The following is a 26958-nucleotide window of genomic DNA, read 5'->3' on the forward strand; positions in this document are numbered from 1 at the left end:
TATTATCGACCGATTTCATGTATTTGGTACACCAAACACTCATACATATATATGTCCAATTTCAATAAAATTTGGAATGTGTAACATAATTTTCTCTAGAAAAAAGTTACCAAATTATATTGAAATCGGTTGAGATTTGGATATACATAGCTCCCATATATTTTTTCACTAAAATATTTTAAAAAAATGGCAACATAAGATGATTGATAGATGTTTGCAAATATGGTCCCAGTAGTTGTTTTAGTTTTGTCTAATAACTTTTTTAAGTTGGAAAGTAAAACTCCATTGGCCAACTTAAAACGCGTTTTCTCAAAACTGGATTTTGTGAGATGTGTCACTCTTTGAGTAAATGAGCGATATGTTCTATTTTTATTTGGCTAGAAAACTAATGAACCGATTGTCATGTATATATGCGGTGCCCACTGTAGCTCGAAAACGAATAAACCCATCAGCATATATTTTTGTCCTTAAGCGAAACGGAATTTGCAAAATATCATTTTCAAAACACAAATTGTGAAGTTTTAAAATCAAAACTTCGATTTTAACGAAAAAATTTAACTTTTTTGCTTTAAAATTTAAAATAAAACACTGTAAAAAAGTCGCCCACTGAAATGCTTGTTCTAAAGAAATTACTATTTTTCTATGATTTTTTTTTCAAAGAAACTACCAATATTTTTCAGTAGTTCTTTTTTTCGTCTGAAAGATCGGATTATATACTACATTTGGAATTTTTGTGGTTGAAAAATAGTGCACAGTCTTGTGGAAAATGGTTACTTGCGAAACCGTTTTTTTGTAAAGGCGTTTTGCGAAGCCAAAGATAGCTCGAAAATCGATTTAAAAAAATTGTGAACTGTCAAAGTCTAAATTTTGATTTTATCGAAACAATTTACCAATTTTTTTAATTAAAACAGCTGTCTCGATTAAGGACTAGTTTTTTATGTATTTAGTAAGCACACCAAACCATATAAAGGCCGAGCTATCTTTGGCGTCGACTTCAAAAACTTTATTTCGAGAAACACGCGTTTAAAGTTGCTATGCTCATACAAATCACAATAAATTGTTCCATTCCAATTCTCATATCTCAGCCAATTTTGCTCCGATCGACTTGACATTTTTTGCTGCATACTCTACTCCACACTATCTGTGCTTCAAAACAAGGCTGTAATTTTTTCGATTTTCTGAAAGTGATAACTAGGGGTAACCCCTTCAGGACAATCCTTTTATGTATGTAATAATCCCACAAAAACATATGAAGATTGGATCATTCACATTCGAGCTACAGTAGGCACAGCATTTTAACAATACCATTTCGAGAATACCACTATCAAATCTTCAATGTTACAAACAAGTTACAATGAATTTTTTTCATCCAACGCTCAGATCTCTGTGTTTAAAAAAGAGCCAATAAAAAATTTAGATTTTTTAAAATTTACATGTGGCTATAATCCCTTAAAACACAATTCTTTTTTTACATTTCTTTGCTAATTATTTTTATTTTTCTTTTACTATCACATTTTTATATGACTATAACACGTATACATTAAACAATTTAATAGATGTAGTAGCTGTAATCGAAGTGACCGAATTTGGAATATTTGTAGCTGTAGTACTTCTCAAAAGTGTCTTCGTAGTAAATCTTGACATCCTTGAAGAACATGTTGGGTACAAAGAATTCATATTCATCGATTTCACGATCCAATGGATAGCCGAAAGGCTTATCATCGATGTGACGGACACCAGAGCCAATTCCGCAAGAGTAGGTGTAGTTGAAGGAATAAGGTTCGTAGGAAGCAGTGTAGGGATAGACAAAGAAGAAGAATTGCATGGGCATACCCTTCTCCCAACCACGAGGCAAGATCAAACGGTCAGGGAAGCCACAATGAGGTTCAGAGTAGTCCAATGGGAATTCGTATTTACCTTCATAGGCCAACATGACGAATTTGTACAATTCAGTGTAAGTGGTGCGATCATCAGTGGTCCAGTAGAAGTCCTTGGAACTGCGCTTGAAAGTGTTAACACCAGCCTTCAATTCATAGTAGAATTCATCCATCTCAATAAAGTTTTCGCGGTTATCCTTCAATGACATCATACGGCCGTGTTCGTCGTATTTAGGACCCAAGAAAGCGCGTACAACAACCTTTTGATCCTTGTCCGACTTAATCGTGTATTCGAATTCGAAGTCTTTGTGATTGAGACGCATTTGACGACCCATTAACATCTTGTCCCATACAAACTGACCATCAAGGAATGTCATCTTGTCGTTCATCAAGTTGGTAACATCAAAGTCGAACAAGTCGAAGTAGGTAACCAAATCGCTGACCTTAACATCCTCAATAACAACACCGGGGAAGTACAATTCCTTGTGGGTGTAGGGTTCGATGTATTCGTAGAATTCGAAGAAGACATCGGTAATCTTCTTGTAGATCATGTAGAACATGGGATCACGCATCATGGTTTCGTAGTTAAGCATAACATGGGGGTGAACGTAGAATTCGCTGTCATCAATGTGGGCGAAGTACATATGGGCATACATGTACCAGAACGTGGCGAAATATTTGTCGTAGTTATCAACATTGCCTTGCATCATGTCGCCTAGGTATTCAATAGATTCAGGTTTACGCATATCAATCATTTTTCCATCATGAGTCTTGAAGTAGCCTTGGGTAATGATTTCCTCCACACGAGTGAAGAAATTGATAATGTAATACATATAGTCGAAGTTACCATAAGTTTCATATTCGTAATAGTTCTTGCGGTAAGAGTAACCAACACCGTTATAGTTGATCAGTTGAGGATCATAGCCATATTCAATTTCAGTGAAGAAGGAGAATTCAGGAATTTCACCATAACCATGAGACAAACGTTCCATGTAGTAACGGGCAAGCATTTGGCGTACAACATAGAAGTAGTATTCACCACGACGATCCTTCTTCAATCCGAATTGTTTGCCATCCAAGAATGGGAAGTAGTCCATGTTGAAATAGTACCAGAAGGAATTCCATTCAACATCTTCAGTGAAATAGGACATTTCAGATTCCTTGTTGAAGAAGTAAACGTCACGGGTATAATCAACTGGCATGTAGAACATTTTAACATCCTTGATCATGTCCATGTATTTGGAGTCCTTGTTAAACATGTACATGTTGTCGCGCATCATGAAATGATCTTCGGAATACCAGTGTTCACCCATGCCCATGAGTTTCCACCATTGCCACATCTTGAAGTCCTTGGTGTAGAAGTAGTAGTAATTGTCGAATTCCTTGAAGTATTTGGAGTAGTCCTTGTACATGAAGTCTTTGTATTCTTTTTCGTACATGATATATTTGCTCCAAACATCGTAATCGAATTTCTCAGCTTCATAGATGAATTTGCTGTTGAAGAAGTATTGTGGGAAGATTTCATAGATGGCAGGCAACATCAAACCTTCGAAGTCGTCACGATGGATAACAGCCAAAGTCAAAGCTTGGACAAACATGCCTTCATTGAAGTGCATACGGGCCCAGCAGACATTGCGTTGGAAGACTTCCCAGTTCTTGGCATAGTAGAAGAATTCAAACAAGCCATACATCTGTTCAAAGTGGGTGTATGCCATGGAACCGAAATATTCACCCTTGGGTAAGTGACACCGTATTTGAAGGCATTGTAGAATTTCTTCATATATTCACTGTGATGTTCAGGGAACTGCAATAAGGACAGAGAGAAATTCAATTGTTGTTACAACAATAACTCATTACTTACCATGTAGTCATCCTCGACGTAGGTGAAAGTTCTGCCCAATTTAATGTATTCCTCAAACATCAAAGGATCCTCTACACGATAAACAATTTCGAAAAGGAATTTTTGTTTAGCCAAGAAGTCCTTATCAGCATATTTGGTGTCATGTTTTGGTGGATAGGCACTGACAGCCACCAGGCCTACAATGGCCAACAAAACGATGCAAATTTTCATTATCGTATCCTTCTGTAGATCTTCTTCAAGCTTTGAGTTTAATGACTAGAAATTATGTTTGGATTAGATCCAATGTCAAAAGACTGTTGTTGTTAATTTTTTAAACAAGCTCTTTATATACAGGTGGACTGCTCAGAAATCTATTTGATTTCTAATAAACTCTATAAATAGCTGAGATTCTTTATTGCCCATCATCATTTTGGAGAGATAACAAATTCTATATTTTGTTTGCAGATCCGCCTATGCTTCAAAACATCTGTTGTTTTTAAATTTTTGATACACTTTGGTGAACTTATACTAATTACTTGTGTCTGTTATTAAATTTGAATAAACTCGTGCTTTCTTTTTTTACTTTAAAGTATGAATATAAATATGATGTATGCCTAGGACATTTGCTGAGTCATTAGTATAAATTAATACATAAAATTATGAATCATTTATGTTTATTAATATTTCTATTTTGCTTGTGAAGATTCGAGATTTCAATAAGTATAAAATCGCTATTATTATATCAAGCATTTTGCTTAGTGATAATTTTGAAAAGAAAATGGTAGACCAATATTTTCTACAAAATAAAATACTAATCCATATATGTATTTCTGTCATTGCTAGTAATATGTGTCTACTTTAAGTTTCCTGAAAATTAAAGAAATTCGTGTAGCTGAATCATACATACTATTTATGTGAATAGATTTTGTTTGAATTCTCACCCTACAATGGAAATGTACAAATTTTTTGGCGCTTTTGTTATTATACCACCGCTCAAAAGTGTTCAATATAACGATGTGAAGAATCCTCCAATGTACATTTCAACAACAATATTTAATTCACTTCGTTATTGAAGTTTATAGGAAAAGAAACACCTTAAATGATTCCCCTTACCTTTAAAATACAAATGAATGACATTTTCTGTGAATATATGATCTGTCAGTTGAAAGTTGAACGAATTTCCCATGAATACCCCAGAAAGGACAGGAGGATTCTTGTCTGTTTTCGGGCAGTGCAAAAAATTGCTTTCTAATTTCTACTTACTTTAGGCGGTAACCAAAAAAGTTAGAATTTTACTTCAGTTCTCTATAATTTATATTTATTATTCACATAGCAAAATTCCATTAATTTATTGCTGTCTTATTAGGATAGGACTAAGGTCATTCATTATACGTAAAAGGTTTCAAAAATACTTCATATCGTAAAATTTACAATAGTTTTCGTTTAAGTAGATATGCCTGATGAGCTGAATAAACATCGACGAAGCGATCATAGCACCACCATTTCTATACAAAACTCCTTAGACCATGAAAGCCCAATTAATTCAATTAATTATAAAATCCCATTATTTTTTTTTTTAATTTTGAGATATATATTTTCCCAGACATAATATTTTCCGACTATTCTGGGCTGGGTTGCGAAGTCGAACCAATTTTGGGTAGACTCCGACTACTCAAAATGAATAAAATATGCACAAGTTTGAATATTTTTCCTATATGTTGGTGTTCTTTTAGAAAAAAACTCTAATATGATTTAAAAATATATTACATATTGTTTCTGCTGTATCTTTCAGCGAAAAGTGGTCTTTTTCTTGATGATCTGTAGGATATCTGATAGATAGATGTCATTAAATAGGTCCTTTCATAAAAAACAATAATGACTTCACATTTGAAGAAAAAAAGAGAAGACTAAATAAAAAGCGTACCTATATGAAAAGAACTTTTTTTTGCAAAAAAGTTCTCGACATTAATTTCCTAATCAAGGTAGGAATTAAAAGAGTAGAGCTCAAATTATAATAAATATCTTCTGACTCAACTTCCAACAGAGTATAAAATAGTTTTTCATTACACATGGCAGTTTTGTTGAGATGTGTATTACTTTATTATTACTTGAAGATAATGCAGCTTAATCTCAGTTTTTTGTTGTTGGTAAATTTTAAAAACGACACATTTTTTTAAACCTTAAAAACATAGATTAACCTGCATTAGTTTACAATAATAAAGTTTTTCATCATATGCATCTCATAGATTTTTTATAATATATAAAAAATTGGCCACCAACATTTATTGTTCATATCTTTGTCTTATGAAAATAAAATAAAAACTGTATTGATAGACGTAAAAAATGACCGGAGTAGGAGTCGAGTTGTTTTTTCCGACACGGACTCCGAAATCCTGGTTCTGAGTATATATAATCACCATAATTACCATTAATCACCATGTATTACAACAACTGGAAGTATTTATGACGCATCGGTATAATCTTCCAAAACATCTTCTAACAGATCCTGCACTTTTCCGCAATTTTGTGTGGGAAGTACCTGAAAGAGTTGACATAAGTAGTCCAATATTACGTTGTGCAAAACATGGACCAAATCCGTTACTTATCGTGCGCACAAATTTTCCGAACATTTTCGAACTTTTGTGGAGGAGGTAACAAAAAGGAATGGACCGATATGGTGCATCTTGGGACATAAAGTAAGTTCGGACAAAATATTACGATGGCCAAATTTTACACCAAATTGGCTCATCCGTTCGAGAGTGATCGTGCGCTCCAACCATTACACATCCTGCCATAGAGGATTTTTGCACCTTTCGGACTATTTTATCAGTATGGACTTCTTGTCCCTGATAAAACTTGTACCGTCGTAAAGGGACAGTGAATACAAGTTGCTACGCCAAAAATCAAAGCGAGTCGAGAGCAGGTCTTGACCCGAACTTTTCCGAAATTATGTGTGGGAGGTACCCGAAGGAGTGGACAGATATGACCCATCTTCGAACTTAAAGTAAGTTTGGGCAAAATATTACGAAAGCCAAATTTTGGACGCTCCAGCCAGATAAACAGACGGACCGACATGGCTAAATCAACTCTGAAACGGATTTCGTACAAACATACTTGGGGTCTAAAACCATTATTTCTATAAGACACATTTTGCCCGTATGAAAGTGTTAGAATAAATGCTGAGGGTATAAAAATTACTAACAACATCAGTATTTTGAAAGGATTTTTACTAATTTCTAGACTGTTTTGCGTGTCGTTTGATATTTTGGTTTGTTGCGACTAAAAACTTGCTTTCAAAACATTTTAGGCATTGCCCAGCAAAAATTTGAATCCGTTAGTCATTCTGTAACCCATTACAAAATAATGTATACAAATATAACTACTTATATTACTCATTACTAAGTAATGAGTACGGTGGCACAGAACTTGTGTGTGAGGGTTGTGTGTTCAACGCTCACCTTCGGGCGGGTACTTTTTTTTAAAAAAACAAAGAACAGTTGCTGGTGCACATTTAAGCACGTGTACACGCTTAAACAACCTTTAATGTTCGTACGCGTGGCCGAGTGTGTTGTGTGTTAGGCTACAAAGCAGAAGTTCGTGTGTTCAAATCCGCCAGAGGGCGAAATAAACAAATAAAATAAAAAATATGAAGTGTGTTGAAATTGAAATTCCACCTCAACTGTTCTAAAAATAGAAAATATAATTTTTTAACTTATGGCTTATTTTTCAACTTCCAGTAGCCATGAAATGACAATGTAGTTATTCTAGTGGTTATATTGATCATAGAATAACTTGTTAACCAGTGTCACATGCCATTGTTAAAGTAATGGGTTAGTAGGGGGTTTTATAAGTAGTTACGACTACTAAAAAGTACTTTGAAAACCCATTATTTTGGGAGGCCTTTTTTGCTAGGTGGTTATGTTTTTAAATATTTGTATCTTTCAACGTGCTCTTTTCCGCAGCTGGTATTAATTTAGAGATTTTCTAATCCATCACCAAGAACCTGACTCCACATAATATTTAGCGGGTTAAATGGATCAAAACTTTTGTGTGAAAACTGGTAAAATATTGTGTATGGCCTTTTTTAATACTTAAATGAAAAAAAAAACGTTAATTTAGTAATTAATAGTTATCAAAGGCAGAAGATTATTATTGAGAAAAAAGGTCAAAAGGTCATATGGCATAGTGAGAAAAATACATGTGGTACATTCTACATCTTCGGTCACATAAGACAATTCGGATTTCTTGGTTCCTGTTTTCCTAATTAAGTAATTATTCTCTCTCAACGGGTATATTGCTTGTCAAATATGTATTTTCTCTATCTATGTGTTATATATAAGTAACTTTCCCCTCAAACTCAAACCTGAAATATGAGTCAAAAATAAAAAATTCTTTTTGAATTATATATGTATGTCATCATTTATCATTTATTAATATTTTTTGATTAGCCACAGTATTTTTCAAAGGTATCTTCGTAGCAGATTTTGATATATTTGAAGAACATGTTGGGTACAAAGAATTCATATTCATCGATTTCACGGTCCAATGGATAGCCGAAAGGCTAAGTTTCCACGGTTTTCTTTTAATGGCATCATACCGCCATGTTCGTAATATTTAGGGCCCATGAAGGCGCGTACAACAACCTTTTGATACTTGTCAGATTTAATGGTGTATTCGAAATCAAAGTCTTTGTGGTTAAGACGCATTTGACGTGCCAACATAGTCTTATACCACACGAATTTGCCAGCAACGAATGTCTAGGTATTCAATAGATTCAGGTTTGTGCATATTCATCATCTTGCCCTAATAGGTCTTGAAAAAGCTTTGGGTAATTATTTCCCCAACATGTGTAAAGAAGTTGATAATGCCATACATGTAATCGAAGTTACCATAAGTTTCATATTCGTAGTAGTTCTTGTGGTAGGAGTAGCCAAGTTATGTCCAACTTCAGTGAAGAAAGAGAATTCAGGAATTTCACCATAACCATGAGACAAACGTTCCATGTAGTAACGGGCGAGCATTTGGCGGACAACGTAGAGGTAGTATTCACCGCGACGATCCTTTTTCAATCCGAATTGTTTGCCATCTAAGTATGGGAAGTAGTCCATGTTGAAATAGTACCAGGCGGCGTTCTATTCCAAATCTTCGGTACAGTAAGATAATTCAGATTCTTTGTTGAAGAAGTAAACATCACGGGTGTACTCACCACCATTGCCACATTTTGAAGTCCTTGGTGTAGAAGTAGTGGTAATTGTCGAATTCCTTGAAGTATTTGGAGTAGTCCTTGTACATGAAGTCCTTGTACTTCTTCTCGTACATTATGTATTTGCTCCATACATCGGAGTCGAATTTCTCAGCTTCGTATATGAATTTGCTGTTGAAGATGTATTGAGGGAAGATTTCATAGATGGCGGGTAACATCAAGCCTTCGAAGTCATCACGGTGGATAACAGCTAAAGTCAAATCTTGGACAAACATTCCTTCGTTGAAGTACATACGGGCCCAGCAGACATTGCGTTGGAATATTTCCTAGTTTCCTGGCATAGTAGATTAACTCAAACAAACCATACATCTGTTCGAAGTGAGTATAGGCCAGAGAACCGAAATATTCACCTTGGGCTAGGTAACACAATGTTTAAAGGTTTCATAGAATTTTTTCATGTATACGCTGTGGTCCTCAGGTAACTATAAAAAATAATTTAACATTAATCGTGTGTGGAAAAGGTTTATTTTACAAAATATAAGTACCACATAGTCATCTTTGTTGAAGTGGATAGTCTTGCAAATATCAAAGCATCCTCAACGCGATGAACAATTTCGAAAAGGAATTTTTGCTATTTTCGGGTTTCAAACAGGTGTTTTTACATAATTCTGCTTATGAAAAGTCCAGGTAAATTTGATTGGTTTTTGGACATATTCACCTGATACTACCGTTATGTTTCTGACTTTGTCATTGAAACATTTTCAAGGACACCGATAATCAGCGTTATGCTTGAACTTCTTAGTGCTTTCCAGAATAAAGATAAGAATGCTGCATTTTCGCTTAATTTGTTATACATATGTCTTGAAATATTTTATTTTAGTATAATATTAGTATAATATTTATGTTTATGTCTATGTTTTAATTGGTCAAGATGTCATGTTAATGGTGATAGCTATTGTTTATAGTTACCTGCCTCCGAATTTTTGCAGACGACAAGGTATAATAAATATATTTATATGATGATTTCACTACATAATATGTCTATTGAAGTTTATGAATATGTCTAAAAAATTTATTCATTTTATTTATTCGAAAAATCCATATAATGAGGAATGAAGATTTCACGAAAAATTTTTCGAATTCCCCAAAAAAACAAAAACAATAGAAGTTAACATTATTGGCAATTAAGAACAGAATATGGATACTGACTGAAGGTACACAATATAAACCCATAATAGGTGTAATGATCACTCCATTGCCTTATTATTTCACTCATGTATAAGATATATCTTATCATATCGTTAGATTTAATGATAGAATATATGGTAAATTTCAAATTTCCTTTACAATTCCATAGAAAAACCAGTAAGGAAAGGATCATAGTCGGGCGGGGCCGACTATATGATACCCTACACCACTGTGAATATGTAAAATATATATGTAGGAGATATATATTAACTTGAACTGATTTCTATATAATATGGTACCCTTAATACGAGACAAAATTCCGTCATACATTCCAAATTTCATCAAAATTAAACTGATATAGGATGTTTGGTGCAGCAAATACGTGAAATCGGGTGAAAATATATATGGGAGCTGTATCCAAATCTGAAACGATTTCCATATAGATTGGAACACTTATTTTTAGACCAAATTCAGTAACACATTCCAAGTTTCATCAAAATCGGACGTATATAGCGTGTTTGGTGCAGCAAATACGTCAAATCGCCCGAAAATATATATGGGAGCTATATCCAATCTGAACCGATTTTCACCAAAATAAATAGCGTTCTTCCTATGGCTAAAAAGATTATATTCCCAAAGTTTCAGCTGAATCAGACAAAAACTGCGACCTGTACGTTGCGAACAAAAATACATTGACAGACGGACTGATGGACATGCATAAATCGACTCAGAAAGTGATTATATGTTTATCCCCAAAAGGAACTATGGGTCTATTTCGTTTCCTTTTGTATGTTACATACAAATGCACAAAGACATAATACCCCTTACCACAGTGTGGTGTAGGGTATAAAAATTAAAAAAAAAAAATTGCGACCACATCCGCGATTTTTGGTACACGGGTTACGAAAAAATTCGTTGTTTCAAATCTGTTCGCGTTCACAAAATTGGATGGTGCGCTCAAAAGTTATGGAGGGTTTTATTCTCTTATAAAGAAAAAATATCTAAAAATTCCTTTTGTGTTGTAATAAGAAAATGTATATATAAATCGTTAACAGCATTTGATATCTATCCTTAGATGCTAAAATAGTTGCTAAATTTATTTTTATTTTCGCGGAAAATCAAAAAATAATGGAGTAAATTTTATTTAATGGAGTAAATTTTATTTATTCTAACTCAGAGTCCACAAAAATCTCTAAAGAAGTAAATTAAAAATATGTACAGAATCTAGACAACGCGTAGAAAAATGTGAGACCAAATTATAAAGATTGGGTTTATAACTTGCATATTAATTACAGCAACAAGAAAGGACGAAAAATTATTGTTGGAAATTATTTGAAAAAATATATTTTTTGGTTTAATACGAAAATTTTTTAAAAAAAATTTAGGAGTAGAAAAATGTGAGACCAAAATTATTAAGATTGGGTTTATAACTTGCATATTACAGCAACAACAAAGGACGAAAACTTATTGTAGGAAATCATTTCAAAAAATATATTTTTTGGTTTAATACGAAAAATTTGAGAAAAAAATTTGGGAGTAATTCTATTTCGCCAAATTTCCATACAAATCCTGAAGTATTTTGCTTAAACTTCTACAAGGAAAATAGTTTGTCATCATGAACGTGTTTTTGCTTTCTGCGATAAGCAATAGAAATAAGAAGTAGAGAGTAATAATGAAATTACAAGCAAAGAAAAAACACAAAAATTAAAAAGCGCGTAATTCGCGAATCCTTTAAAATCAGTTGAGGCGCATGCGATTTTTGGGGTACAGCGAGTGCATCTCTAACGATATGTATGCATTTATCCATGTTTCATTCATCATTCAAAAAAACCTTCAAATGGGTAAAGATTTCGCGATGTGCATAGCTGGTAATGCGCATCCGATTTCAGTAACCGCCTGATAAAAATACGTCAATGTAACAAATTTTAAAAAGATTCGTCAAGAACCGCGGATATGCCACCACATTCTATTTTGGGTTACATACGAATATTACTCCCGAATCTCTGTAATTTATATAATTTTATAATATGCAAATATTATAATCGCCTATAAAGGATTAGATTTATATATAACATTTTCAAAGAAAATCGCGGTTTTCCTATATTCAAGGTATTTATATTCGCCGTTTTAGTGGATGGATTCGAACGCGGAAGCACTCATTAGATCCGGCGCGTAAAAAAAAACTAAAATCTGCCGAGCATTTTATGAAAGTAGAAACCCAACGGACAAAACCCCTATTTAGATCGAGTTCAGATTTTGTGGTTTCATCTAAACATGGTTAAACGTTGACTTTTTAAAGGAAATCGTTGGCCTGTTCCCGTACTTTATAAAGTGGTAAAAGTCGTAAAAGTTGTAAAAGTCGTAAACGATTTTCATATAAATTTTGTGTACGGGAACGCAAAATGTGTAAAAGTGGTAAAAATTGTAAAAACTTTTTAGTTCTGGAACAGGGCTCGTGTCTATATCTAAAAAACCAATTCGAATATTGTTTTGACATCTGCAGCAAACTTGTAGATAAGAGCATGAAGAAAATATTTGGAGAAATAATAACTCAAACAACTGCATTTTTGTCTAAAATTTTACAATTTATGTAAAAAATCCATAAGTTGTTTATATTTCGCAGCGTATCTCAAAAACTGTTAAATTTTTCGCAGTATTATCTTTGGGAAAAATATTCACTGGAATGTCGTACACAACTCTTTAGAACATATTTTTGTCGCAAAATTCCCCTATCATGTTATTTCCAGTATTTTCCAACGGTAATTTCAACTATCAACAATGTGGTAAACTCCCAAATGTGAGAATAAAATCCCAGTGTGAACAGTTTTTGAAATACGTGTTGTAGAAAGTATAATATAACATACTGCTAGAAGAATAAGCTTTTTAGAATGTTTGAATGTTCAGAAAAATTGCTGGGAACATTACTTCGTTCTACTCACAACAGAATTATGTAAACTTTTCTATATTTTAACGATGTTATGCTCTAGATGCCGTTTTTCCTATTTTGTCTGTTTGACACTAGCGTTCTACTACTTTATGGCTACAATATTGCTAAGGAGTAATATAAATAGTTATTATTGTTTACATTTATTTGTAATGTGTAATATAATGACTAACGGATCCTAATTTTTGCCTGGCAGGTTTTTTAGTCTCAATATGTACTTTCAGAAAATGCCTACTAGAAGTTGTTTACATTTCAAGTGTTGCACAGTAGGCCGAACCAAAAAAATGAAAAATAGTTTTTTGAAACCCCCTAAATTATTCCATTTGATCCAAAAACCTTATATATTTTATGGCGATCGTGCCATCCGTGCCCACGGAGGGATCTTTGTTTCCATAATTATTTTTGTAAAGGCCGTATTTATGGTCCAATCCATTTCATTATTGAGAAAGGTCACACCTTGAGCAGCTTTCGGAATTTTTTTTGTCCAACAATAATGCACAGTTTTCTGATAAATGACCGCCTACGAAACACTGTTTTTACTAAAGCAGTTTGCGGTGACCACTGTAGCTCGAAAACGAATAGACCGATCAGCATTTAGTTTTGTGGTGTCATTAAGAACCAAGTCATTCGGTTAAGGACAGATTTTTAGGTGTATAATAATTCCACAGAAAACATATGAAAATGGGTCGTACATTTTCGAGCTACAGTGGGCATCGTTTTCAAAAAGTATAATATCGAGAAAAACGTGTTTAAAGTTTTCTATGCTAGACGTCGATCATACCTCAGCCAATTTTTGTACGATCGATTCGAAATTTTTTGCTACATACTCTATTCTACCTCTATTTTAAAATGAGCCAATGAAAACGTTTTGGTTTTTTTTTAATTTGCAAGTGGCTATAACCCTTTAATACCAAAAATCTGGTGTCCGAAAAATATGTAACTCCCAAAATGATTTTGGGAGTTATGTCCGCATATCAAAGTCTTCTGGTAAAACTTCTCCGAACTGATACTGACATAATTTCACAAATTAATCAAGGTTTAACAACGGACATAACGGAAACATAACTCCGCAAACCAAGGCGGACATAACTCCCAAAATCGTTTTGAGAGTTATGTCACCAAAAGATTTAATGTAAAAAGGGGGTTTTTTATATATTTATATTATTATTACTTAATGCTAATATTCGTTTGTAAGTTAGATTTATAGTAAATAATAAAAATATTAAAAAATGTTCAATACCGACCGACGCACAGTGGGGTGAGATCCCGAAAGAGGCAGATTAATTCAGGGGAGCATTTGGGTGGTCTAGTGTTAATATTTTTGGAATATCTACGCCTCAATTAATATAACGGAACACAGTTTTGGTGCATATCAGGGGTTAGAAGAGGATTGTCGAAGCCCTCATAAATTTGGGACCATACAAGTATGAAGTATTTTCACGGTTTTATTTACATTTCTTATTTAAATAATCTCAGATGTTTCAATATGTTCAATTATTGATTGGACTAATATATTGCCAAAAATTTTAAAGTTATACCAATGCTTTAATGTGGCTTCCATATGAGGGTATTTCCCGATTTTATGTATTTTAAGATTTATAGTTCTGAGTGCCTAAGAATTTATCTTGCAAAAAATTGCCCATATGTCAATGTTTTGGAATAGTGCAGACAAATGAGGGGATTTTCGAATATTTTAGGCACATATTGGAAATAAAGTTTGTCAAATTGTCAATTGTGCATTTTGAAGGAACTAAAAATATTTATACCAAACATCCTCCCATATATTCTCGTTTTGGAATAACCTCCATATATAGAAGCAGTCAAATATGACATATTTTGAAGATGTTACCCGTGCATTTAGTAGATTTTTAAAAATTTTGTTTCAGATATAGTAAAAATTATGGTTAAACATGGTTAAATGACAAATACAATAAAAAAACAAGTAAGGAACGGATCAAAGTCAGGCGGTGCCGACTATGATACCCCACACCACTGTGAATATGTAAAATATAAATCGGAGCTATATCCAGATCTTTACCGATTTCGATATAATTTTGCACATTTATTCCCAGATCGACTTCAGTCACACATTCCAAATATCATTGAAATCGGACTTATATAGCGTGTTTGGTGCAGCAAATACGCGAAATCGTCCGAAAATATATATGGGAGCTATATCCAAATCAGAACCGAATCCGATATAATTTGGCACATTATTTCTAGACCGAATTCAGTCACACATTCCAAATTTCATCGAAATCGGAAATATATAGCGTGTTTGGTGCATCAAATACGTAAAATCGGGGAAAAAAAAATGTGGGAGCTATATCCAAATCTGAACCGATTTCGATATAATTTGGCACATTTATATCTAGACCAAATTCAGTCCCACATTTCAAATTTCATCGAAATCCGACATATATAGCGTGTGTGGAACAGAAAATACGTGAAATCGGCCGAAAATATATATGGAAGCTATATCCAAATCTGAACCGATTTCGATATAATTTAGCACACTTATTTGTAGACCGAATTTAGTCACACATTCCAAATTTCATCGAAATCGGACGTATATAGCGTGTTTGGTGCAGCAAAAACGTGAAATCGGGCGAAAATATATATGGGAGCTATATCCAAATCTGAACCGATTTTCACCAAAATCTGAACCGATTTTCACCTTTTGTATGTTACATACAAATGTACAAAGACATAATACCCCTTACCACAGTGTGGTGTAGGGTATAATAACAACCATAAGTATAATAGCGAGGAAAAAATCCATTATTACCAGTTTTTTAATAAATGACTATTTGCACCATTTCTTGAATAAAAAAATAACGACAAAAAACGGCACGAGTTATGAGTTGATTTTGAAAGAAAACACTCTACTTAATCCCATTGTTGTTGTTTTAATATTTTACAACAACTATTTTATTAGTGGAAAAGATTTGGCATTGTTCGCCAAGGGGTAAGGCAGGGAATACTATAGTTTCGATCCACGCCACTGGATCTCATCAGTTCCCTTGTTTCTTGTTTGTGGATATTCTCCACCGAAGTTATTTTTCAATATCTTCTTCAACAAGAAACTTTTTATACCCAAACATCAATCGTCAGCTCGAAGTATAAAGGTAAGCAAAGAAAAAAGTTCAATGAGAAGTTTTTCCTTGGCAACCTCATACAACTCCGACGAAAGTGTCTGCGAAAACAATTCAAACCTCTTCCACTTGTGTGTGTCGTCGAATTTCGACAAATGCACACACCAAAATTTGGTTGGTCTGCTTTACAGCAAAAACAACACACGTCGTGCCAGTGTCTTCAATTTGAAGCATTGTGGCGTTTTTTTATTGGGATAGCGTTTGCAATTTTGTTTTTTCAAAATAGTATGGCTTAATCCCATTGTTGTTGTTTTAATATTTTACAACAACTATTTTATTAGTGGAAAAGATTTGGCATTGTTCGCCAAGGGGTAAGGCAGGGAATACTATAGTTTCGATCCACGCCACTGGATCTCATCAGTTCCCTTGTTTCTTGTTTGTGGATATTCTCCACCGAAGTTATTTTTCAATAACTTCTTCAACAAGAAACTTTTTATACCCAAACATCAATCGTCAGCTCGAAGTATAAAGGTAAGCAAAGAAAAAAGTTCAATGAGAAGTTTTTCCTTGGCAACCTCATACAACTCCGACGAAAGTGTCTGCGAAAACAATTCAAACCTCTTCCACTTGTGTGTGTCGTCGAATTTCGACAAATGCACACACCAAAATTTGGTTGGTCTGCTTTACAGCAAAAACAACACACGTCGTGCCAGTGTCTTCAATTTGAAGCATTGTGGCGTTTTTTTATTGGGATAGCGTTTGCAATTTTGTTTTTTCAAAATAGTCTGGCTTAATCCCATTGTTGTTGTTTTAATATTTTACAACAACTATTTTATTAGTGGAAAAGATTTGGCATTGGCGAACAATGCCAAATCTTTTCCACTAATAAAATAGTTGTTGTAAAATATTAAAACAACATCAATGGGATTAAGCCAGACTATTTTGAAAAAAACAAAATTGCAAACGCTATCCTAATAAAAAAACGCCACAATGCTTCAAAAAGAAAACACTCTACACTAAAATACAAAATTAAAATGTTCACACCTCTCAGATACTATCTTTTTTATAACTCCATGTACTTTCAGAAAATATGGAAAATATGGACACATTTTTACTCAATTTTAATTATAGTTGTACACCACATTTTCTATAACGCGTTTTTTCTAAAATGTTAATAAGTACCTGTATTTGACTATTTCATTCAAAAATTATCACTTTTGATACGCAAAATCAAAAATATTACACATTAAAAACAGCAAATTTTATTTTTTTGCGGGTACTTTTGAAAATGTGAATAAAAGTTCAACTTTAGCACAGTGTAACTGTAAAAATAAACAACATATGACCTTGATATTTTCGGCACAGACGTAGAATTCTTTACCCTATAACCGTATAATAATAGTTGTTCCAAAAACCGAATTTCATTTTTTGAATTAATCTGGGTGTTTTGAGATTTCAACCCTCTGTGCGACGCACTAGGGGGGAGATCCTCAAAACTGGTGATTAATTATAGGGAGCATTTGGATGGTCTAATGTTAATATTTTTGTTTTCAAATATAATTTAAAAATATAATTAAAAATATAAAAAAATAATTTAAATAATATAATTTAAAAAAATCAAGTTTCAGTGTTTTATTTAGAAATGCACTTAAAACTAGGAAATGATTTGTCGCTTAGCCTCAATAAATATATTCTTCTCATAATGGAATCTCTCAAATAAAACGCTTGCCGCTTAATTTTGCCACTATTTATAATTTAAATGCAAGCGTTTTATTTGAGAGATTCCGTTATGAGAAAGAATATATTTATTGAGGCTAAGCGAGAAATCATTTCCTAGTTTAAAGTGCATTTCTAAATAAAACACTGAAACTTGATTTTTTTAAATTATATTTTATTTTTAACTTTTTAGTAAATACATTTTTTTGACCACTGAGAACAAAATTATAGTCCATTTAGGCCGAAAATTTAGATAAAAACTTTAAAATGCCTGATATCGTGTAGTACCGTTATATAAAGGCTATACCAAAACCTGGAATTATGTCCATAATTTTTGGTGGAGAAGTTTCTGTACCATTGGGGACTGCAAATTCCAAGTTACAGCCAATTCGGCCTCAAAATGAAGATAAAATCCTCAAAATACTTGAAATCGGGTGGTACCGCTATAAGGGGGCTATACCAAAACCTGGAACTATCTATGTTCACAATTTTTGGTGGGGAAATGTCAGTATCATTGGAAATGCCAAACGACAGCCAATTCGGGCAAAAATGAAGATAAAATTCTCAAAATACCTGAAATCGGGTGGTACCGCTATATGGAGGCTGTAGGAAAAATTGGGCCCATATTCATGTATTGTCATCCAAATCTGAAAAGTGTGCATAGTTTCAGTTCGATTGGTCAATTGCAACTGTGTCAAAATTGAGTTACCAGATTTGAAAAGCAATTTAAATAAAACACCGTAAAAGCACTGTAAAAATGGACCAATATTGGTTTTGATTTCATATTCATGTATTGTCATCCAAATCTGAAAAGTGTGCAAACCCAGCAAAATTTGAAGGAAGGGGTTCCATGCGATGACGTGATTTCATGACATCTTTTGCATTGGTTCAAACGAAGTGGTGAAAGATCCGATCTTTTCATTAGCATTTGAACCAATGCAATGGAAGTCGTGAAAGATCCGATCTTTTCATCAGCATTTGAACCTATGCAAAGGAAGTCGTGAAAGATCCGATCTGTTCATCAGAATTTGAACCCATTCCATCGATCCACTAGAGATGAATTTTGTGTTTTTATTAAACACATTTTTCTAAATATGTAAGATTAATTATTTACAATGGGCTTGATGTGGTCGACTCGAAATCGCAACCAACGTTGTTAAAACTCTCGTCGTAATGATAATGTCATTGCAAAGGGTTGGTGAAAATGACATGCCAAAGCATTGGTGGAAATCACATGCTTTGGATCCAAAAATGAATAGCATCATTTGGGGTCCACGCTCATATAAAATTCATCGATGAAGATGCTAAAAAGATGACATGCCAGATCACTTTCACCCATGATTGAATGGCATCTTTGGCATCGAACATTTTGCTGGGAAGTTTTAGTCTGATTGGTCAACTGCAACAGTGTCAAAATTGAGTTACCAGATTTAAAATGCAATTTAAATAAAACACGTTAAAACACTGTGAAATGGACCAATCTTTGTTTTAATTTTATATTCATGTATTGTCATCCAAATCCGAAAAATGCGCAAAGTTTTATTCCGAATGGTCAACTGCAACTGTGTTAAAAATGAGTTACCAGATTTGAACTAAACGGAACAAAGCAAGTTAAATAAAACACTGTAAAAACTGAATGAAATAATTTATAAAAAGTCGCACTTTTAAAAAGAAAAAATTATATAGAAGCATCGTTGAACGCTTCTCCTTAGTTATGAAATAAAACACATTTTCCTCAAAGTTGAAATCATCAGCGGGAAATCGGCATCTGGAATCAAATGATTTTATAATGTAATAAATAGGTACATCCATATTTCAAATATACATACATATGTATATTTGAAATATGGGGAGAGAGAAATATCGGGAAATATCGGGAGAGAAAACGTTCTATTTTTACGTTGCATTCTCTTTGCTTGTGTTGCCTTTGTTTTGCACACTTCTTGTCGGTGCAAAATCAGAGTGGTTGAATTTTGTTCTTGTTTTGAGTTAGCAATTTTTTGATTTTCTTCTTGTGCAGCTATACACGAATTCTACAACCAAATTAAAGTAAAATCACCAAAATGTTGATGCACCTATAACCAAAATTCAGGTATTGAATGTGCACTTAAACATAATATATTGAAAGGAATCTAGAGAATAGTTGCCTAAAAAATATTTTGGTCAGGAAACGTTAAAATGCAGGTATGAATGATGCAGGTAGCCAGAAATTACTGTACCAACAATGAGATTCTTGTTTTTATTTATGTTTTGTTTCCGTTACCGCACAAACTATGAAGTGGTTGTAATTTGGGTTTCCTTTCATGTTTGCTATGGGTATTAATTATTTCTTATGTTGTGGTGGGTGCTTGGATGAGCGCAATGGCGTAGCTTTGTTTGTCTTTGTTGTCAGTTAAAGCAGCAAACCATGTATTGTGTTCATCAATGCTCGTAATATCATACGGGATATTTATATCAAAGTTATGTGGAAAGTGTATATGAGAAGTATATACACTCAAATCAAAAATTTCAGTTACAGGTTTTCTGGGCTGACAATAGCTTTTGCAAAAATTCTAGATTCGCAAGTTGTTTTTGTTTTCTGTGTTTGGAGCAAAAGATGGTATGTTTGGATTTGGATTACAATGCATAGAAAAAAATAGATATGTTTGTTCTAACAAAAGCGAAAAATATTTTGTCTCTGCGTGTATTTCATACTCCTTCCCTGAGTTCATTTGTTCAGACCATGATGTATTAAACCAGAAGTAAGTGACCATCACCTTGATTATTGCTTTTCTTTTTATAACCTAAGGACCTAAAAATTTTTCCATCGTACTTCCACGTCTTTTAAAGAAGTAACTTTTAGATAATATTACTTACTTTGTTAAAGTTAATGTTATAGATTAATGTTTTCAGGATTGGCCATGAAAATTTGACTTATATTTATACTTTCGAAACCACCAATTAAAATTAAATACAAAGAAAATGTTTTATATTTGATTTTATTTTTTTATTTTTCGTTCGCTTGAAATATTTTAACTAAATCTCATATGTGGTCCACCATTTAATAGTTGTAGTAGTAGCCATAATCGAATGTTCCGAATTTATTGTATTCAAGTCCGTAATATTTCTCAAAGGTATCCTGATGATAGATTTTGACATCCTTGAAGTACATGTTGGGTACAAAGAATTCATATTCATTGATTTCACGATCGAAGGGATAACCGAAGGGCATTTCATCGATGTGACGAACACCAGATCCAATGCCGCAAATGTTGTTGTAGTCATAAGAATAGGGTTCGTAAGAAGCCTTGAAGGGATAGACGAAGAAGACAAATTGCATGGGCATACCCTTAGCCCAGCCTTTAGGCAAAACTAAACGATCAGGGAAGCCGCAGTGGGGTTCAGAGTAATCCATGGGGAACTCATATTTACCTTCGTAGGCCATCATGATGAACTTGTACATTTCAGTGTAAGTGGTGCGATCATCAGTGGTCCAGTAGAAGTCCTTTGAACTTCGCTTGAAGGTGTTCATTCCAGACTTGAGATCGTAGTAGAATTCATCGATTTCCATGAAGTTTTCACGATTTTCATTCAGTGAAATCACACGACCATATTCATCATATTTCGGGCCTAAGAATGCACGTATAACAACCTTTTGGACCTTATCGGATTTGATGCTGTAGTCGAATTCGAAGGCTTTATGGTTAAGGCGCATTTGACGGGCCAACAAAGTCTTGTCCCACACAAATTCACCATCAACAAAGGTCATTTTGTCATTCAACAAGTTGGTTACATCGAAGTCGTACAAATCAAAGTAGGTTACTAAGTCACTGACCATAACATCCTCGAATGTTACTCCGGGCAAGTATAATTCCTCAAAGGTGTAGGGTTCAATGTAGTCATAGAACTGATAAAAGACAGACGAGACCTTCTTGTAGAACATGTAGAACAAAGGATCGCGCATCATGGTTTCATAATTCATGAATACATTGGGATAGAAGTAGAAATCATCTTCATCGACATTAGAGATGAACATATGGGCATACATATACCAGAAAGTGGCGAAGTACTTATCGTAGGAATCAACATTGCCCTGCATCATGTTACCGAGGTATTCGATAGCTTCAGGTTTGCGCATATCAATTTTCTTACCATCATGGGTAGTGTAGTAGCCCTCGGTAATAATGTTTTCAATGCGTTTGAAGAAAGCAAGCATTTTGTAGACATAATCGAATTTACCATAGGTCACGTATTCGTAGTAGTTCTTACGATAAGAATAACCCACACCATTATAGTCAATCAATTGAGGATCATAGCCGTACTCGATTTCATTGAAGAATGAGAATTCAGGAATTTCACCATAGCCATGAGACATGCGTTCCATGTAGTAACGAGCCAACATTTGACGAACAACATAGAAGTAGTATTCACCACGGCGATCCTTGTTCAGACCGAAGTTCTTGCCATCCAAGTAGGGAGCATAATCCATGTTGAAATAGTACCAGAAGGCATTCCATTCCAAATCTTCGGTAAAGTAGGACAATTCAGATTCCTTGTTGAAGAAGTAAACATCGCGAGTGTAATCAACTGGCATATAGAACATCTTAACATCCTTGATCATGTCCAAGTATTTGGAGTCCTTGTTGAACATGTACATGTTGTCGCGCATTATGAACTTATCTACACTGTACCAGTGTTCACCCATACCCATGAGTTTCCACCATTGCCACATCTTGAAGTCCTTGGTGTAGAAGTAGTCATAGTTGTTGTATTCCTTGAAATATTTGGTGTAATCCTTGTACATGAAGTCTTTGTATTCCTTTTCGTACATAATGTATTTGCTCCAAACATCAAAATCGAATTTCTCAGCTTCATAGACAAATTTGCTGTTAAAGAAGTATTGAGGGAAAATTTCGTAGATGGTAGGCAACATCAAGCCTTCGAAGTCATCACGGTGGATAACAGCCAATGTTAAAGCTTGGACAAACATGCCCTCGTTGGCATACATGCGGGCCCAGCAAACGTTGCGTTGGAAGATTTCCCAGGTTTTGGCATAGTAGAAGAATTCGAATAAACCATACATTTGTTCAAAGTGGACATATGACAAAGCTCCGAAGAATTCACCTTTGGGCAAAGTCACTCCGTATTTGTAAGCCTTGTAATATTTCTCCAGATAACCATCATAGTTTTCAGGGAACTGAAAAGATTGCAATTGTTGGAATTGATAATTATAAGAATTATATATACTTACATTGTAGTCATCCTTGTGGAAGACGAAAGATTTGCCCAACTTGATGTACTCCTCAAACATCAAAGGATCCTCAACGCGATATACAATTTCAAAGAGAAACTTTTGTTTGGCTAAATAATCTTTATCAGCATATTTGGTAGCCTTCTTGGGAAGGGTGCCAGCGGCTACGAGGCCAATAATGGCCAATAAGACAATGGCGATTTTCATTTTCTTTCCACTCCTGCGTTTCGTCAACTTTGAGGATCAAAAAGTGTCCACGGATTAGTGACGATCTTGCGATCAGAACCAATACCTAAAGACTGCTGCTGTTGTGGAGACTTTGGTCGTATTTTATATGATTTTCGATTGCTTGAGTAGAGCTTATCATGCAGGTTTACCATTCAAGCGCATTACAAATATCATTGTTATTCTATAGGTCTGTTCACATCTTAGACTTAAAAATCAAAAAGTTGATAAGCTTATGTTATATTGGTAATGTCTAGATTTATCGCAACCATTTGACCCCTTTGTTAGACTTTTGGTCAATTCTTTGTTCAAAATTATGTATAAATACAAAATAACGCACGCGTGTTTGTGTTCTAATGTCAAATTTTATTGATAATTATTGCAATTTTCCCGAGCCACACATTTTATTTGTTATTTAATTCGCTCGTGTTATACCTACTGAAAAGTATTATATAATCCTTATATTCTTTCTTCGGACCTTATCTACTTTTTCAACACCTGTCGTACAAAATCCCAATTTAGAAAAGAAAGACCACAGAAAACATATTAATTATAAGAAGAAAAAATTTTTGAATTGCTTAGAAACAACAATTGAATTTATAGAATCTTGCTGGATGGTGTTTGTATGTATAGTTTACGACCTAAATAAGAATTCCTTAAAATTATCGGTCGTAATATTTTGCTTTTTTAATATGTCCAATAATATTGGAATATTGCACGAATTCAAGTCTGTTAATCACGATATACATTTATTCAACAAGAAATTAATATTTTTGGGACTTCATTTATTATGTTCTTCTAGAACAGCTTGAAAACGAAACAAGATAGAATATAATATTAAGAGAGTATTATTTTTAACATAGTTACACAAGTAAATACTTTAACAAAAACCTATAACGTAATATTTTTTCTTTGCAGGTAAAATAAAAACTAAATATATAATATATAATTGTAAGTAAATTTAGCTGTTAAAAATATAATAATAGAGATGAGCGGGATTTCTTAAATTTTCAACTTTTAGAATATTATCTTTCAAATAAGCCATCATTTTTGTGGATCGGTTAACTATTGCTAAGTTATAATGGTTTAAGTGTAGAAAAAAACGCGTTAAAATCAAAAATTATTTCCAGGATCTAAATTGCCAAAAAAGAAGGATTTACACTGCGAAATAGAAAAGACAAATAAAATCGGTCAAAAAATTTAAGAGTTATGATTTTTTGTTTTAACTTTTTGCTTTGGTATTATATTTTTAACGGGATTCCACCTGTACGTATAATTCTTATTACTAAGAAAAATAATAAAAATAATCATACGCACGGGTAGACACCGTTATAAACACAAAATACATATTAATAAAAAACCAAAAAATTAAAACACTAGAAAATGCATAGCTCATCTATTTTTTTCAACCGATTTTATTGGTTTTCTAAGTTTTGAAAATTTACGAAATTTGCTTTTTCGTTGTAGTAAATACTTATATTGATTTATATCTATAACATAGCCATTTGTTAACCTATCTACAAATTAATTGTTTATTTGAAAGATAATATTCGACTCTCCTGCAGAAAGAAACTGCGCCTTTCTACATTTACCATAATAAAATAAAAAAATAAGTGACTCAACGAAACCAAAGGTATATTTATCAAAATCGAATTCGTTGACACACAGGGGTTCCTTCAAAAAAGTTTTAAAAAATTATACTGTTATACAAAAGTTGAGAAAAAAATTGCAGATGTACTATTTTTTTATTTTATAACGGCAAATGCGTGACTAATATCTTTCAAATAAGATTTTTTTTAAAGTGGTTAACCTAACCATTTGTTAACCACTGTTAGGGTTGTATTTATTTGCAACCCTATAAAGTATACATATCTTTTATCAGAATAAAATTCTGAGTCGACATAGTCATGTCAGTCAGTCTGTCGAAAGTAAAATCGGTCCAAATTATTATATCGGTCAAAACTTTGTTTAACTTCGAAGAGCGCCATATCGGTCCACCTTTTAATTATTTGTGATGTCAAAATGCGTTAAATAGAGATTTTTATTTAATCATGTAAAACGGTTTTATTTAAGAAAGCATATATGAATGTTTGGACGATCTGTGTCTCTTAGAAATATTATGATGTTCGAAGAATGGACCAGAGTTGCCGTGCGAGCCATTTTAGCGAAAAGTTTCGAATGTTTATGGGGGAGGTACCTGAAGAAGTGGACCGACATGGCTCATCTTCGAACTTAAACTAAGTTTGGATAATATATTACGAAGGCCAAATTTTGGACCGAATCGGTTGATCCGTTCGAGATTTATTGTGCGTCCAGCCAGCCAGACGGAAGGAGATAGCTACAACGACTCCAAATTGTCTGAAACAGATTTTGTCCAAACCAACATATCCAAAAAAATCAATCAGCGCCAAGGCGGCCTAACCCACATGTCCAAAAAAATCAAACATACTATAAAGATCTAACCAGAACCTTTTGAAATAACTATTAATCATCTTTACAGTCTGTTTGATTTTCTGGGCATGTGGGTTAGGGCGTTTTGGCGCTGAGCGCCTCAATTGGGGTCTAAAGCGATTATGTCGATAAGACACATTTTGATCGTATAAAAGTGTATATAACCTCGTTAGCCTAAAGGCTGAGGGCATAAAAATACCATACCAAAACTTAAACCTATGTTCGCAATTTTTAGGGGGATATTGTCTTTTTGGGGGTACATTTTTTGACCACCTTGAACTTAGAAAGCCAAATTTCAGCCAATTTAATAACTTCACAAATACCTAAACCCTAAATTCAAAATTAAAGCAAATATATTTGTAGATAAAATATTGAAAATAACTGAAATCGGGCGGTACCGTTATATGGGGGGCTATACCTATGTATGTCCATAATTTTTGGTGCAGATTTGATCACCTTAAATGCCAAATAATAGCTAATTCCGCCTTTCCAAAACTTCAGTGACTTATCTCAATTTTTGTGGATGATCCATACCATAGTAAAATGGAAATTGGTGTTCGAAATTTCGAACACTGGCGCGAACACCGAAAAAATTAATGAGTGGTATTGAGTCTTCTTTGGGCCTACAAAACTTTTCCCTGGAAATGTGTCAGCACTGGTCCACGTTTTTTATTACCCACCATAGAACGGCACCACCCGATTTTCGGAGGTTTTCAGGGATTTAGCTGCATTATCCTATAGAAATGGTTGTAAACTAATACATATTTAGTCTTCTTTGGGGCTAATAAACTTCCCTTCAGAAATTTGTCAGCACTGGTCCATGTTTTATAAAGCCTATAGTGATTTTAGGAGTTTTCAGGATTTTAGCCGTACTTTCCTACAGAAATGGCTGAAATTTAGTATTTAGTCTTCATGGGGCTATAACAACGTTTCCCTCTAATTTGTCAGTACATTTTCACGTTGTGATATAGCCACTGACTTTTATGATAAGTACCAGTGTTCGAAATTTCGATCAATCAATTTTGCACATATGTAAAGTCGTGTTTGAACATCTAAATCAGAGAAGGACATCAACAACAAATTTTCTATGCCCGCGGGCATGGGCAAAGCGATCGTACTCACACGTATAGAGAAGACATCTTCGTGTGGCTTCGTTAGGTTGGCGTGTTGTTTACATTTTGTAAATCAG

The 26958-nt window shown here is 33.8% G+C and overlaps 2 protein-coding genes and 2 pseudogenes across 2 annotated transcripts in view; 1 reads left to right on the top strand and 3 right to left on the bottom strand.

The window, feature by feature from the left end:
* Nucleotides 1–26958, top strand: part of Sema1a (semaphorin 1a) — a 776225-nt gene that overhangs the window by 365906 nt on the left and 383361 nt on the right. The gene's annotated exons all lie outside the window — the stretch shown is intronic.
* LOC141394175 (arylphorin subunit A4-like) lies at nt 1464–3948 on the bottom strand (annotated as a pseudogene).
* On the bottom strand, nt 8443–11915 carry LOC141394903 (arylphorin subunit A4-like; annotated as a pseudogene).
* LOC141392922 (arylphorin subunit C223-like) lies at nt 20828–23409 on the bottom strand. Its single transcript, XM_073965892.1, has 2 exons — nt 23094–23409; nt 20828–23039 (listed from the first exon to the last, which is right to left on the bottom strand). The coding sequence occupies exons 1-2, from the start codon at nt 23298–23300 to the stop codon at nt 20904–20906; spliced, it is 2343 nt and encodes a 780-aa protein (XP_073821993.1). The 5' UTR covers nt 23301–23409; the 3' UTR covers nt 20828–20903.

The sequence above is a fragment of the Musca autumnalis genome, unplaced genomic scaffold (genome assembly GCF_047663935.1).
Source record: "Musca autumnalis isolate F117 unplaced genomic scaffold, ASM4766393v1 scaffold_2, whole genome shotgun sequence".
NCBI lineage: Eukaryota > Metazoa > Arthropoda > Insecta > Diptera > Muscidae > Musca > Musca autumnalis.

Excerpts from the sequence above, each read along its gene's own strand:
- LOC141392922 (XM_073965892.1), bottom strand. The coding sequence starts at position 23,300 with ATGAAAATCGCCATTGTCTTATTGGCCATTATTGGCCTCGTAGCCGCT. Across the intron at positions 23,040-23,093 it reads TCCACAAGGATGACTACAAT|TTCCCTGAAAACTATGATGG; the intron begins GTAAGTATATAT and ends CAATCTTTTCAG.